At 56.9% G+C, this 16,040-nt stretch overlaps 1 protein-coding gene across 2 annotated transcripts in view; it reads right to left on the bottom strand.

Moving 5' to 3' along the window:
* Positions 1-528: 528 nt before the first annotated feature.
* The window catches only part of LOC144935025 (peroxisome proliferator-activated receptor gamma coactivator 1-alpha-like), a 133,210-nt gene continuing 117,698 nt past the window's right edge, over positions 529-16,040 (bottom strand). Inside the window, exons 8-13 of one of the 2 annotated variants that reach the window (XM_078861330.1) lie at positions 8,861-9,935; positions 8,022-8,114; positions 7,481-7,592; positions 6,307-6,428; positions 5,488-5,639; positions 529-4,969 (exon numbers count right to left, since the gene is read on the bottom strand). In XM_078861330.1, the coding sequence (XP_078717456.1) occupies positions 4,866-4,969; positions 5,488-5,639; positions 6,307-6,428; positions 7,481-7,592; positions 8,022-8,114; positions 8,861-9,935 (1,658 nt within the window). In that variant the 3' untranslated portion in view covers positions 529-4,865. The remainder of the gene's footprint in view (positions 4,970-5,487; positions 5,640-6,306; positions 6,429-7,480; positions 7,593-8,021; positions 8,115-8,860; positions 9,936-16,040) is intronic. The other variant, XM_078861329.1, reaches the window with a different exon arrangement.

Here is a 16,040-nt window from a genome sequence, read left to right on the forward strand (position 1 = left end):
AATTTACAGCCCTGTGTTCTTCATCTTCTGCTGGACGCAAGCCTTCCTGCACCGTGCCCCTCACTGGCCCTGTTGGGTCAGCGCGGGTTGTTGTACGGGACAGGTATCCCAAGGATCTTTTCAGAAAACACTCGCAGCTCATGTTCGCCGTGGCTGGGAATCAAATTCAGGCGATTGGGTTCATCAGCACGATGTGGCGGAAACCGTTGTGCCACCCATCCCACGCCTGCTGTTCAATGCGATTAATTAAACATCTCTGTTGCGTAAAAATATTATTATGAAACTGTACCAATAGGGAAGTTTATTAAATGCCCTGTCTCGTCTCTGTCGGCCCAGCAGAGTAAAATGGTTGCACCAGTCAATGGAAAGGTCTCTTCAGAATCAGAATATTTATACTGGAGGAATTCGATTAGTTTATGAAGATCTTTCTAGAGCGGCCTCTCATGGAGGCCCCTTCTACCAGCAATGGCGCGAGCGATCGATTGCAGGGCTGCGCCTTCATCCAAAACATGTATCAGCAAACAGACACGAGTTGGCCACCAGGTAAAGTGTTTTTTTTCCAGTTTATTGCCACAGAATCACACCTCTCACTGGTTTAGATACACCCAGTATATACACGCACACACACTCGCACACGCACGCACACACACACATGTACGCACACACACACACATGTACGCACACTCGCGCACGCACGCACACCAACAACAGCAAATGTCAGGGCTTCAAACTAAACCAGAGGTGGCCCACGTAGGAGACGGAGATAGAAGGACGAGGAAAAAATAAAACAAATTAAAACTGGAAGACTTAAATAACCATTATTACTTATTAATCATCACCAAAGTGTCTGCCAAGCTAAACAGCAAAGAGCTTAGCCCAGTGCTCAATTCCAAGTTAAATATGCTATGATCAATTCTCGGCTATGTACAGATATGGACTGAAGTTCCTTCGTTAATTCTTTAGTCTCATTTAAATGTATTTTTTGTATATTTTTTTCCGGGTGGGTATTAAAAATCACTTCAAACTTTTTTTTACGTTATTTATGACACTTTTCATTGTTAAATCCCGAGCCACCAACTTTACGCAGAATACAGCAGTAAACATCAGTTAGATTGTTGTTATTGTAATCATATGTGCATGTATATATATATCAAACATACATACATACATGCACATACGAATGCAAATGCGCCGCGGGGTATTTGCTTGCGGGCGTTCCCGCGGGCCATGCGCCCGTCCGTCACGGGGATAAATAAACAAGAGCTGCCTGCCCCTTTGTTGGCGTGGCCTCCGTATCGATGGAGGGGCCCTCCCGAGCGACGCGCGACTCCTGACAGCACAACAAGGAGACGCGTCAGTCAGCGGTGGAGCGGCAGCGAGCAGGAGCTGCCTCCCCATCACAGTGACAAGTGACCTCTGCCACTTCTCCCCACCCCCCACCACCACCACCCCACTCTCCTACAGATTGAATGCATGGCCCCCCCACCAGCAATCAGATAACTCCAGAGTGAAGGCGCCGCACCTATCAGAAACCTAGAAATCACAGGGCGCTACCACCTATTAAGATTGCTGCAGACTGTCGGGTCTGCCACCTATAAGATACCTGCGTGGTATACCCACCTATCAGGAACGCGCAGATTGCAGGTGGACTTGCTCGTAACGGGCCGATTATAAACAGCACCGGGGGTTATTTATTTAAACTGCCACTGAGCGGAGAGGACGGTCGCGATTGCTTCGCCGCAGGAGCCGGGAACCGCTCACATCATCCCGCCCGTTGGGGGTCCTCGCCACCCGCATCCGAACGCGAATTCAATTAATCATTAAAAGCCTTCCTAATTTTCTTATCTGAGAAAAATGCAAATGGATGTAATACATTTGTTTCATAGAGAGAGAAAAAACCTAGCACGTGGTGATGATGGTGGTTGTCGGGGGGCGGGGGGGGGTGAGGTCTACGATGGGCCGCTAGCAACAGCGCGAAGCTCCAATCGGAGAGCGGCATCGGTGTACCAAGCCAGAATATCGCTTTGGTACATCGGCGGTGGCGGCGGATCGTTCAAGCGACGCTCGAGACGTCACAACCCCCGAGCGCTCGCTCTGGCGCCGCGGCTCCCCCCGGGCAGCTCGCCGGAGCGAGACGACGACGCGACAGAGGAGCCGCCCGCCGCGCTCGCAGCCGGGTTTGTCCAGTCGTTCGCCGCGCCAACCGAACAACTCGCCATGCCGTGGCCGCTCCTGCCGATGGGCGGGCGCCTTTGACCGGTTCAGCAGTCGGACAGCTCTCGCGTTTCATCCCCTTTGACCGGGTCGGCTCTCACGTTTGTCTCCTACCCCGTCCCTCGCCACCCGCTGTCCGCGCTGCCAGACAACCCCGTTTGGCTCCGTGCGGGCAAGACTCGCCCCCGAGGGCACGGAGGTCACACGCGGTGGGGGGGGGGGTGTGCTCTCCTTTCGATCCTCGTCTTCCTGACGAGGGCACAAGCTGGCTTGCCAACTCTGCAAAAAAATTAAAAGGCTCGCGAATGTAATCATTCCGCGGGGGTAATTGCACACCCAAAACAAGCGGGGGCCTGCCGGGCCGCTCAACGACGTGCCAATTACGGGGAAAGCGCGGGGGGGGGGGAGGGGGGGGAGTTGGGGATTTGCCGCAACGCGCAAATGCAATCGTTCGCTAAATTGGAGGGCCCCGGTGTTGGCTTGACGCCGTTTTTAATTTTACAATTCGCTTAATCCAGCGACGCGCGAAATTCACTCGCGTTGTTTCAAGGAATTAATTGGCACGGCCTTTATTCACCCGCGCGTTCATATATATCCTTTTTTTATTTTCTTGGGGCGACCCTGAAAAGGACTCGTGAGAAACGCCCGCAAAGTCCGACCTCGAGCGTGGCCGCCGCAGCTCGGCGTTGCTGGTGGCTCTTGGTGCCCCCCCCCTCCCGTCATCCATCGTGCGTTCACGGTTTGTCGTCCGAGAGGAAAGGAAGAGCACGCAACGTCAACGCAAACGACGCGTTTTCGCGTTTTTTTTTAAATAAACAAAAAAATGAAAAACCAACCGGTGTATCAAAAAATGCATTCTACGTTTCTTTTTTTAATACATATAAAAACCCAGTGTCACTGCCGTTCCTCCCCCTCGAGATCCACACTCTCTCTCAATGGTGCACCAGGGGGCAGGGAGGGGGAGATATGCTCCCCCAGAAGCTCAATTAAATGACAAAATTACATTTGCTTGTTTTTGCCCCCCCCTTCCTTAAACTGGCCTTTGCGATTATTTATCATCGTTATCATTATAATTATTACGATTTAGCATTTCCGTTCATTCAAAAAAGTTTCGAGGCAGTGTCGAAAAAAACCAAGCGTTTCCAAATTAACGTTTCGATTTCAATCATTGAACGTGGAAAATATTCGGCGCTCTTGTCTCTTTTGTCCGAGCAAAATTCTGCCCAAGCGTTCTCTGGCGGCAGCTGCGATCTCGCGGCTTGGCTAGCGGCGATCACGACCACCGCGGTGCCGACGACCGCGACGGCAGCGGAGATCGCGACTGCGGTGGCGATGGCCACGGTGGCCGTGATGGCCGCGACGGCGATCCTGACCAGTTCATTTGTCGGCGACGTGTTTTCCACCCTAAACCCCGCACATTCACTCTGCGGCTGCGGCGGCCGTGTTAGAGGCGGCGGGCGCATGCCTCGTGTGTACATCGTGTAACAACGGACTTCGTTGTCGCTTCGACAGCTCTGTAAACATGAAATAAGAAAGGATTTCCAGGAACGGAGTAAAAATAAAAATAAAAACACAACACAAACCAGAAAATAAAAACCAAAAAAAATGGCTGCATCTTATACAGTGCATAGTTGTAACAAAGTTATTATTATTATTTTAGAATATATCATACAGATAAAAATACTTAATTTATTTACCATTTAAATCTGCAATTAACAAAATTCCACAGGTAACCGCGTGGCTTGTGACAGCGCTGGGGGGGGGGGGGAAAGAAAAACCCTTTCAAAAATCCCAACATCCCCCCCAACCCCCACCATGGGGGGGTGGGTGGGGCGAGGAGGGAGGGGGGGGTCGATTGCGCAATCCCAACGACTTCGTGCGTTCCAGGAACCCCCCCCCCCGATCCGCCGCTCACCGCCTGTTCGCTGGCTCGGGTCGTGGATCCCCGGGGTCGGTAGCGACGGCAGGGGCGGGGGATGGGGGGGAGCATCATTCGCTGGGTCCTCGCACCTCTTCACAATTCCTGAGCGCAGACCAAGTGCACCCCCCGCCCCCCGCACCGCCCCCACCTCGTTTTGGCGGCGACCGGGCGCAACGCGGCGTGCGCGCCACGCCTCGTCATTAAATCAACATCTTCCCTTCAATACAAGCCCCGGATATATATATTTTGTTTCATTCTCTTTAATTACTGGCACCTAAATAAATGTACTGCAACGTATCTGTAAACTTTAGTCTTCTCTTAGTATATTGTAGTGTAAAGCAGATTTCTTCGCCGCTGTCCAACGCTCGACGGCGAGGCGATCGTCCACCCGCGGGGCGACGGCGAGGCGATTGTCCACCCATGGGGCGACGGCGAGGCAATTGTCCACCTTCGGCCGTTTTCCACGCCGTTCAACCCCGGCGCCTTCAGGTTCCGGACGGTCATTGGTCAAATCGACGGCGTTTGTCGTTTGTATTCTGCAGCGCGGTGCCCTCGAACGGAGCGTGGAGGTGTGGCGGCACGAGGCCCTCCGCGGGGAGGGCTGCGGGGGGTGGAGGCGACGGAGGCTGGGCGGGGGGTGGAGGAGGAGGGCGGCCCTGCCATCGCCGCGGAGACGGTTGCCGGGAGACGGTTTGCCGGGAGACGGTTTGCCGCGGCGCCGAGAGACGCGTTACCTGCGCAGGCTGCACTGGGCCTCGCGGAGCAGGCTGTCAAAGTCCATGGTGTCATATTTGCTCTTGGAGGCGGTCGGATCGAAGTCGTCCGTGGTGGGGTCTGCGGCCAGAGAGGCGGAGAAACAATGCAGACAATAAGTACCACCCCTCCATTGAGTACCACATTCTACTGAGTGCCACCTTCTAATACGTACCACTTGATGAGAACCATCTTATATTGAGCACCACGCTCTAATGAGTACCACCTTCCATTCTAGCATATCATGGAGATGAATACGCACAAGCGTGTGTGTGTGCATGGGGAGAAGCAATGTAGCAGTTCGTGCGCTGCGCTACGAACGCAGCAACCAGTGACGATTATCTGAACCGATCCTGGGCTTTCCCTAGGTCGACTCAGCCTGAAATGAGTACCAGGTGCTGTGTGTAAACATCGGCACCGGAGAGACAAAGGCAGCCAGGCACGATTCTGGCCACCTGCCCCCTCGTGTGCCGTGCTGGCCTTCAGTAGTGCTCGCAAACAGCGCTTGCCCCAAAAGGTTCATGGAGGCTATACGGGGGATCTTTGTCTTGTGTGTGTGTACGGGGGGGGGGTGGGGAGGGGGGTGCGTGTCCACGGACCCAGGTCGGTGTAGCCGGTGCGGCAGGAGAGGCGGCGTCCACCGTAGCCGATGTCGAGGTGGCACTCGCCAGGCCGGCTCAGCGTGTGGCCGCTCTGCACGGCGGCGCAGGCGTCGCACGTGAAGCGGAACGTCAGGAACGCGTAGCTCTCGCTGCGCGCACGGTGCCAGCACGAGAGGGCAAAGCGAGACAGAGCGGGAGGTAAATTCATGCTGTCGACACATTCAGAAGCCGCCTGCCAGACAGTTCGATGGCACGCCGTGCCATTTGGCTGGCCATCGAACAAAGACGGTCATTGCATTGAGCGCTGTCAGATGTGCTCCTGTAGCCATCTGGAACTGTCTTCCTTCCGATATTTGGAAGCCACTGGGAGCTAATCACTTTTAAATCGGGATTGAAAACCCATTTTTTTAGAACTGATTTTTGTGTTAAGTTTGTTGTCTTTCCCTGCACCTCCGATATTTTAGCATGGTTGGCTACGTACGGTGCGAAAGAAGTTCAGCATACATACAGCTCCACCCCACGAGCCACGAATAGCATCTGTGTAGGAATCGATTATTCGACATCGATAAATGTCTAACAGTACAGCCGACTGCTGGTTGAAGGTATCACCCCCTGCCTTGAAAGTTCCTAACAGCGCATCCAACGTGGAAACGGACCCATGAAAATCGTCTCGTGCGCACGAGCTGGACGAATTGTTGCATTGCGATACCGCAAGAAATGGCGACGGTCCGTGGATGGGTTCGTCCACCAGTGGATAGATCATGGCTGTTCTGTTGCTGACGATCGGTGGTTGTGTGTGCGCGCACGTGGGCTCACCCATTGTCCCTAAGGTTGATGACGCACTCCTCAATGTCCCCAAACACCTCGAACCTCTTCTGCAAGTCGGATCGCGACAGGTCCGATGGCAGCCGCCCCACGTGCACAACACGCCTCTCCTCCTGCCACGGCACGGGGGTCACGTGACAGGTCAGGTCACAGGTCAGGTCACAGGTGACGACAGCGGTCGTGCGGGTCCCAACAAGGGATGTTGCAGTGCGCCGAATCATCGATTGATATGCTCACGATGTACCCAACGCATCGTGCATGAGACTTGGTTCAGATTGTGTATGTGTGTGTGCGTGCGTGTGAACGGAATCCCTGCAGCCGATAGCGTGTTTCTACGGATTGCAAGGGCAAAAACTGAATATTTATGTCTTGAATCGAGTTACGGCCGCTGAATCATGGCGACCTATCGAGTTGCGAGAGGGGTCGGTCGCTAACGGGCCCGATCGCGACCGGTCACAGCGCTGCTCATGATGCGGAGCCGATAAGGTCGCAGTGACGAAAAAAATACGACCAGTCAGGTCAAGATGAAGGTCGTGACGAAGGTGAGGATTTCTTGTGAGACTGTGTGTGAAAGAAAGCTATACTCGTGCGTAAAACGAATGTGCGGCCTCGGATGCTCCTTTGAAGATTGAAAGTCGTCTACAAATTATATATAAATTCCCACCATGGTGAAGAAGCGAAGGATGAACAGCCCGTGTGTAGGTGCTACATAGATCGCTGCACGTAAGACCACGAAAGATCTGTTGACAGCTTGGGGAGGCTTTTATCCAGCAGTGGATAGATGAGGGCTGGTATTGATGACAACGATGATGAGCAGCACTGCATTGCACTGTAATTGTTGTCGTCATTCGAGAATGCGCCCCAAGGTTACATTTGCTGTTACGTGACAGGGCTCTAATTCCCGCCTGTTCGGTCTCCCTACCTCGGACACACCACATCAAGTATACCTCCTATTGCTCTGGCTGTGGCCGTTAGTCACACGCCACCTACTCCAGCCTGCCAACGACCCAGGCAATATTCGGTGAGAAAGCAATCCCTCGACATAAGAATTAAAAAATATATCAGCAGAGTCGCTGTCTAAATATTTCAGACGCTACTGTTACTCGACCGAGCGTGTGTCAGCGCCGGCGTGACCGTGCACGGTTGGTTTGCGGTGGGCGCTTACAAAGGCCTTCTCCCTCTGCCGCTCTCTCTGCTTGGCTCTCTCGATCTCGCGCTTCTCGTACTCCCGCCGGTGCTCCTCCCTCTTGCTCCGCTCATACTCGTCGCACTCGTACCTGCAGGCGCAAGCGCACGCACGCATTATGCACGCGTTACGCACGCTCCCCTCGCCACCCCACCGTGTCACGCCCTTTGTGTTGGGCTGACAGGCGGACGTCGATACCACGAGAGAGACGCACAAGGGAACGCATGACTAAGGCCGTGCGCCGTCGGTTTTAGAGTGCCACGTAAAGTAAGGAAACGCGAAGAATCGGGAAGCAACAACGGGGCTTCAGCCGAGTCGGTTCGGGTGAACGAACAGTAAAATGTTTCTTGCACTCGGCACACCGCGTCCAGTATACCGCTCGCTATGGTTGTGACTACAAGTCGCGTCCTGTCTCTAGGCCCCAACTCCAATCTACCATCGACCCGGAAAATATGAATATTCAGTGAGAAATTAAGCACAGAGAAGCGATGAGCGGAGAAGCGCTGCTGCTGTGCCTCACCTGCTTTGGTGCTGGTAGAGGAGCGTCTGGGAGGGAGGAGAGCTGAAGCGAGTCCAGCACGGGGAGCCCGAGCGGCTCCGGTGTTGGAGGAACCTGCCGAGCGATGAGAGGAGTGAGATCGGCATGGGACGTGCGTCGCCCCCCGCGGACACGCACACTGATGCTGGTGGGCAGCGGTGATTCTCACCTGGAATGTGCCCCCCTAAATGAACAGCGGCTGTCTTCCCTACCGCCGTGTGGCCCCGCCACGATCCGAACCAATGCTTTCATTCTCGATGCCGAGATTTTCTACAAATTAAGCACGAGCCCAGATCCCGAGACTGAGGGTTTTCGTGCAGCCAACGGTGGGCCAAGCTGAGGCCGCCATAGGGAGGCCGGTTTCATCAGTAAGTAGCTGTCGGGACTCGGGCCCGGGATCACGGCCGTGCGGGCTCAGCGCTCTGACCTCCGAGCCAACCGGTGGGTCACCTTCGATTAGTTCGAGTTCATAGATGCCACACCTCGCCGTCGCTTTCGTCCCCCTGCCATATCCCAACGTCGACACCTGCCCTCCAAGGTCTGCTCTTACAGTCCTCGAGGTGCAGTTGCAATTGGATGCTACACAAAGCCAAATTGCACTGCAGTTGTAATAAAAATACATGTTTAAGTTGAATCTCAATCCGGCTGCCCCTCGTGGAGATTCACATGGAGCATGTGAATAGTTGAGTTCCCGCATTGCCCCCCTTCCAATTACCAGGTTCTGGAATCAACCCCCCTGTCTGGCAGAGACGATACGGGGCTCCGGCGGGGGTGGCAGGGTGGGGGAGGGGTGGGCGAGAGGAAAAGTGGGGCGGTCGTACCTGCCATACGCTGGCGGCGATCCGGAGCGGGAGCGCGAGCGGTCGTGCCCGTGGGCGCGCGCCTGCAGCGGGGAGGACGGCGACGACATCACGAAAGGAGGCGAGTCGCGGCACGGGGGGCTGGCTGCCGGGGAGCCCGGCTGCGAGCCCCAGCCTCCGCCGCCGGCGCCGGGGGATGGCCCCTCCCACCCCCCAGCGCGGCGACGCTCGCGTCCGCCACCACCCCGCGTGTCGATCCCCTCCTCTCCGTCGCTGCCGCAACCCGCCGGGCTCTTGCACATCGAGTTCCGGCGAGACACGGGGGCCGAGCGGCTCTCCCGGCCGGGCTCGGGCCGCGCCGGCACACAGGGCGGCTGCTGCGGAGGCGGCGGCGCCGTCTTCCCCGATCGGTGGAGCTTCTCGGCGTCGCCCTCCTCCGGGTCCTCGTCGTCCGAGTCGAAGACGCCCGAGGAGGACGAGGAGGAGCACTGGGACAGGCGCTCGCCGTCGTACTTCCGCCGGGCGGCGGCCTCCTCCTCCGCCGCCTCGCAGCTCTCCGCCGAGACCTCGGAGCGCAGCGAGTCCCGACGCACGCGCGGCGCCGCCCGCCTCGCCCACGGTGCCGCCGCGAGCGTCTGCGCCGGCGCCGCGGCCGGCGTCACCGCGAGCACGGGTGCGGGCGCCGCCGGCGTCGGCCGCCGCTGGTGCTGCCGATGGTGCGCGTGGCCGACGTGCGGAGGAGCGATCAGGACGCACCGCGGCGCCGCCGTCGCCGCCTGGCAGTAGTCGTGGTCGCCAAAGAGGCGCGGGCTGGGTTTCTTGCCGACACGTCGCTCCCCGCCGGCGCCCTGCCCTGCCGGCTTGCCCACCATGGCCTTGCGAAGCTGCGCGTACAGCTCGCTCTGCTCCAGCGCCCGCCCGCCGACCCCGCCGGCCGCGCCGCCGGCGCACGCCACCACCAGGGAGCCGCGCACGCGCTTGGCGGCGCCGCTCTCGCAGCGGCCGAGCGCCGTCTGCTTGTGTTTGCTGGCGCGGAAGGACAGGAGCGAGTCCAGGTGCTGCTGCTTATGTGGCGGTGTGGTGGGCGGCGTTAGTCCTGGAACCGGAGGGGGGACGGGTGGCACAATAAAGATACATTCATACATATCCATCACCGCGATCGGCGGGGGACACTCGTGCAGCCACACCGGTGGCCACGTTTGTGTTTCACTAGCGTGGTAGAGCCCCGGGCGGCTGAAACGCAGACCTTTGGTACGGTGCGGAGCACAGTTGGTGTGTCTGCCAGTAGTGTCAGTCAACCCATGGCACCTGCTGGGTCTGTTCCGTGACCTCTACTGTGAGGTCACTTCACGTGGCCTCAAGGTACACCTAGCATGGCACAAGCGCCGTGGGTCACATCGCCGCCACTTCGTGGTGACGTTGGTCGTTTTTGTTGGTGTCTCTAGGTGTCTGTCTGTGTGTATGGTGGTAATCGTTTGACGCGAGGATATGCTCCGTGACAATTATGAATAATGGATGCCATTAGCTCTGTTCGGAAAATTAGAATATTTAAAAACTCATTAAATTCGGGAGCAAAATAAAGTTCATGTAAATGTTTGCTGTAACAAATCCCCGCTGCTCGCAACGGTAAAATAAACAATTCTAACTGAAGCGCTATGTTTTCCTTACAAAATGATTCACGGTGTGGTTGTATGCCCCTCGGTACAGGTGCGAACGTGGACATTTGTTCCTCGTTTTAGGGGGGGGGGTGCAGGGGGCCAAATCAGCGAATTCCCTTCCGTCGTCATCGCCACAAAAAAAAAATCGCCGAAAACAACTTCACCAAACTCGTTCTCTGTCTCGCCATCTCTCAACGAGGTGCCCACCCAGGGTTCACGGGGTCAAGTACATGGCTCTAGCTCCCCCCCCCCCAGGCCCCCTTGCCCCCACACCGGGGTCCCATGCGATCGCATTCACCACCGCTCCCTCCTTGCACCGCCGCATGTGGCAGCCGCGATGAGGGCACGGTGGGTGAAGGTGTCCCTCTCCCTTGCCATCCTCGGCAAAATCAGCGGATGAGGTATGACGTCACACCCAAAGCTGACTAATTAACCAGGGTTAATTAGGTAAGTGTCAATACATTGCCCCAATTAATCCAGGTTAAATAATGTCGGGTCGCGAGGGGGTGAGAATCGACCTTCCACCCCCCTCCCCTCGTTTCGCCCACCACCACCATCATCACCACCACCACCGTCATCACCACCACCATCACCACCACCATCACCACCACCATCATCACCACCACCCCCATCATCACCACCACCGTCATCACCACCACCATCACCACTACCCCCATCATCACCACCACCACCATCATCACCACCACCACCACCACCACCACCCCCAACACCATCATCACCACCACCACCCCCATCACCATCATCACCACCACCACCATCATCACCACCACCACCATCACCACTACCCCCATCACCACCACCCCCATCATCACCACCACCACCATCATCACCACCACCACCACCATCATCACCACCACCACCATCACCACGACCCCCATCATCACCACCATCATCACCACCACCACCATCATCACCACCACCACCACCACCATCATCACCACCCCCAACACCATCATCACCACCACCACCCCCAACACCATCATCACCACCACCACCATCATCACCACCACCACCACCATCACCACCACCACCATCATCACCACCACCACCATCACCACTACCCCCATCACCACCACCCCCATCATCACCACCACCACCATCACCCCCATCATCACCACCACCATCATCACCACCACCCCCAACACCACCACCACCATCACCACCACCATCACCATCACCACCACCATCATCACCACCACCGTCGCGTGGACCCCTTCACCACTCTTGGAGCACGGGGCGGTGGGGTGGCTGGTGGGGAGGGGGGGGGTGTTAGGCTGGAGTTGAGGGGGGATGCAGGGCCCGGTAAATCTACCGGGTTAGCGTTTACATTTTCCACGCCATGGCAACGCGAGCCGAGGCGATTAGTGCCATAAATAAACTATTAAATAAATAATGCGCTCGTGCATTCGCTCCGCACAAAAGGCAGCAACGTCTTTCAATTCACATTGTCGCCCCCCCCCCGCCACCTCTTCTCCGGCACCCTGCGGTGGAGTACATCGGTGGGGGGGGGGGGGCAGGGGGGGGGCTATTTCGGTACGGCATGTTAATGGCCGTGCCGGCGGTGGCACAGACACATGCTCCGCTCCAACATTAGCCACCGGCGGCGCGGGATTCGGGGGGGGGGGGGGGAATTCGGGTAGGGGGCACCCTGACTGACGGACGGACGAGAGCCGGCTACGAGTAGCGTGCGTAAAGGATCAGCTGTTTGCCGGTCAGCTGCTGTCGGCGGAGGCCCGGGGAGCTCGTGCTGGGAGGGCAACGGCAAAATAATTAATGGGGGAGCAAAACGAATAAAAGATTTCGTGCAGGATGCGAGAGAGAGAGAGAAGCCACGGCGTGGCTGCTCCCGGCAGCTGGCATTTTTTTGAAGCGGCGGCTCTGCAACCCAGGGCTCTCCGCTGCGCTCGAATTTGACTTTCACAATCGGAACAAGATGTTCCTTCTCCGTGGCAATAAACCCCGACGCGCGGAGGGGAAGGGAGGCTTTGGGGAGGGGCGGGTGGCAAGGGGGGATGGAGCACGTCTGACCGACATGCATCGGAGGTCTGTTCAAAAAAGTAGAGCGCCGTGCGGGAGGAACCACCAATTCCGACAGCCAGCCTCTTCCCCCCCCCATCCACCCGCCCCCCCCCCCACCTCTCTGGACCCACAGCCTGCCCCCCGCCCTCCCTGCCGATTATGCGACATCCCCCCCCGCCCTCCCTGCCGATTATGCGACATCCCCCCCCCTGCCCCCCTCTAACCCGCAGCCCCTGGCTGGGTCGCGAGGGAGGCTGAGGCTCGGCTCGCTCTGTGAGTGGCGGTGAGTTTTTTATATCTGGGACACAACAAACAGGGGGCACTAAGAGGGGGGGGGGGGAGTTGCACTAAACAGGGGGGGGCAGGGGTCAAGCCTTGGAGATCGTAAACCCCCCCACCCCGCCCTTCTCTGTGCAATTGCCCCTGGATCTGGTAACAGGAAGGAAGCGATCGCAAAGTGTGGCGGTCGCATCGACGGCACTGTCCGAGCTCTGTGATCTGCAGGTGAGTCCCTTGCGCTCTGAAGGAGGGCCATGACCTGAAACGTCACCCATTAAACATATCCGTTTCCGTTTTAGAGCAATGCTCTTGCGACGGGTGGCGTGCGCTTGAGCACATGGGATTGGGTGAAGACGATGGGGGGAAGTGGGGGGGCATGTTAATTGAGCGGGGCGGTGGTGGGGGGAGGCACAGTCCGCAGAATCGCTACCGCCCGTCGGCCGCTGACCCCGCTTGGCACGTGGCCCTGGCTCGGCACAGCGCTGCTTCAGGTTCACCTCCCCCCACCTCCCCCCCACTCCTGATCCGGAACGCGCCGGCCACCAATCCCATGAGCCCATTAGCCGTGCCATCGGGCGAGCGGCCGAGAGCTCGCGGGGCAGCACCGCTGGATGCGGCGGCTGACACGCGGAACGGGTACCGCCGCGAGGGCTGTACAAAGGCAAGCTCCCCTGTGTAGCCGTCGCAGCGCGTGGGGGGCAAGTGCCGCCAGCGAGCGGCCACAGGGGCCGTCGCGGCGCACGTGGGACACGGAGTTGAGCGTCGCGCGCTCCCGGCAAGACGTCGTCTCCGCAGTGACGACGTCCGCACACGCAACATCGTCATCATCACGTGCTCACGTTCAGCGGCCAATTCATATGCTCGTTGTCGCAAATGCTGAGCGCATTGGCAAGAGGCCGGAAACGAGCAGCACTATTGGAACGTGAAATGGATGAAAGTGAATGTGTTACATGAATCAGTTCAGATGTAACGGGCCACTGATCGCATCGTCCACGGCCGGGAATCGAACTGAGGTCAGCGGGTTCGCAGCACCTCGCACGCACCACTGCCACCGCGCCGAGGGTGCACGCGCGTGCCGAGAGCTAATTGCGCGCTGGTTATTTCTGAGCTCTCCCACAGGAAGCCGTTTGTCAGCCGCTCCCAGAAGGAGCCCGCTCACGGATCTCCCAGCGGCGCACGGCAGATGTGGCCCTCGATGCACTTGTCTTACACGCGCCGGCCGTGTCGCTCCGCACGAGGAATGCGACAGCTCCCCCCACCCACCCACCCTTCCGACCCCGCCTTTCCCCCCTAGGCAGAAAGGCCCATCGTCCAAGGCAGGCGCGGGAGCCCGAAGCGACAGGTGTAGGTTTCGGCGCCTGTAAGAGGAGGTCACCGGTCCTCATTTGAGGCAGAGTCGACCTAGAGGAGGCCCACTGATGTGTGTTTTTTTTTATTATCCACAGGCGGGAATTGAACCCACGTCTTGACGGGGCAGGGTGGAAGCCGAGTGCGGGGAAGGTGAGAAGTTGCGTCGCCAAAGGCGGCAGAACGAGTGACCGGGTCTCTCTGCTATTGCTCTTCATCTCTCCGTCTTGTCTCATCACATCTAATCATATTCCGCGTTATTTTCTCGCTGCCTGTTCTAAATTCAGCCGATTTCCTTTCGATTCCAAATAATTTTTTCAAAATGCAACTGCTTTTAGATGTCCTATCTACTCCGCATTTGTATTTGTGGCCAGATTTGACTGCTTCACTCTGATGCTTATCTATTCAGAATTTGTGTTGCTTTGTTTAATCAGCATGAATTCGAGATCAAACGTGCAATCTTCACGCAGGAGGCTCTTGCGCACCAGGCTACGCGCCTCGCGGCACTTCCAAGTGGGCGTCAAAGATCCACCTAACGTCGTTCGTAGGAGCGGGCCATCATCGTGTGCCGGCTTCACGGTTGAACTGTGTCAAATTTGAAAGTTTACCCGCAAATGATGCAAATCAGGGATTACGCAGCAGCAATCATCGCCCCCTACTGGAAGACTAATGGCTCAGGTAACCCTTGCAAATGAGAACTCACCATGCTCTCTTGAGTTCTGAAATGCTTAAACAAAATCAACTTCAATATTGTATTTTTTTTATCTCCTGCCAAAATCAAAGTTGACGATTACGACTCATGTCCCGACACCTTCCCCGCTCGCGATAACAATTGGCCGATTCTCTTGCCCCCCTCCCCCACCCCGCCTCTTACCACACGTAAGACGACCAAAAGCGCTACTTCTTAATTTTCACGTTCAAGAAAGTTCTGCAACCTCGGCTGATGCCGGCGACTTGGGCCCATCGCTCTTGGTCGTGGCGCCCGCTCGCTAACGACGAGAGGCGGGGGTGGGGGGGGGATTGGTCGGCTCCCCGGGTTTTCCACCGTGGGTCCGGCTGTGTCCCCAGTGATTACGCCTAGCACGTAAATTCGCGATTTCACAGATGTCACGGAAATCATAAAAATACCACGCGGTCCGCGGAATTCTCGAAAAAAAAAAACCTCATCGGATTAGGAAAATGCATCTCTTTGTACACATTCGGAGGAAGAAAAAAAACTGGATTATTTACACTGCATTTGAGGTGCCATGCATACTAAATTTCCCCTATTTAATAAAAAATAAATTGGTGTCTTTTTACAAAGCCTGAGCAGGGTAAAGAAAAATAAATCCGAAACCGGCGATGAGAATCCATCACCACACGGGGCCGCCCATCGTGCCGCTTGGAGCCCCTTATCAGCCGCTGCCATTCACCGTGGCCACCGCCATCGTTTCAGCGCCACGTCTCCCACCGCGTCTCCCACCGCGTCTCCCACCACATCTCCCACCGCGTCTCGCGCCGTCGCGTGCTCGGCGGGGCCAGCCACCCCCTGGTGCCGGCCATGGCCGCGCTGCCACCACGACGCGGAAACCGACCAGTGGAAATGGGGCGCTCGCTCACGCCAAAAATGCCTTTCTTTTTCGCGAGCGCTGGCCCATGAAAATGAAAGACCGAGCACCCCATCGATTTGGAAGGCTTAGGGGGTTTCTGCCACCCGTGAACCATGATAACCACCATCAGCCTTTTAGACAAACACAAAAAAAAGACAAAGATCCCCCGTATAACCTGAACAGACTGTTGGGGCAAGTGCTGTTAGCAAGCACCTATGAAGGCCGGTACGCCACACGAGGAGGTGGGTGGCTAACACGGTCCCCTTTAGACAAACACACAAACGCACA

This window comes from Lampetra fluviatilis, chromosome 12 (assembly GCF_964198595.1).
Source record: "Lampetra fluviatilis chromosome 12, kcLamFluv1.1, whole genome shotgun sequence".
Taxonomy (NCBI): domain Eukaryota; kingdom Metazoa; phylum Chordata; class Hyperoartia; order Petromyzontiformes; family Petromyzontidae; genus Lampetra; species Lampetra fluviatilis.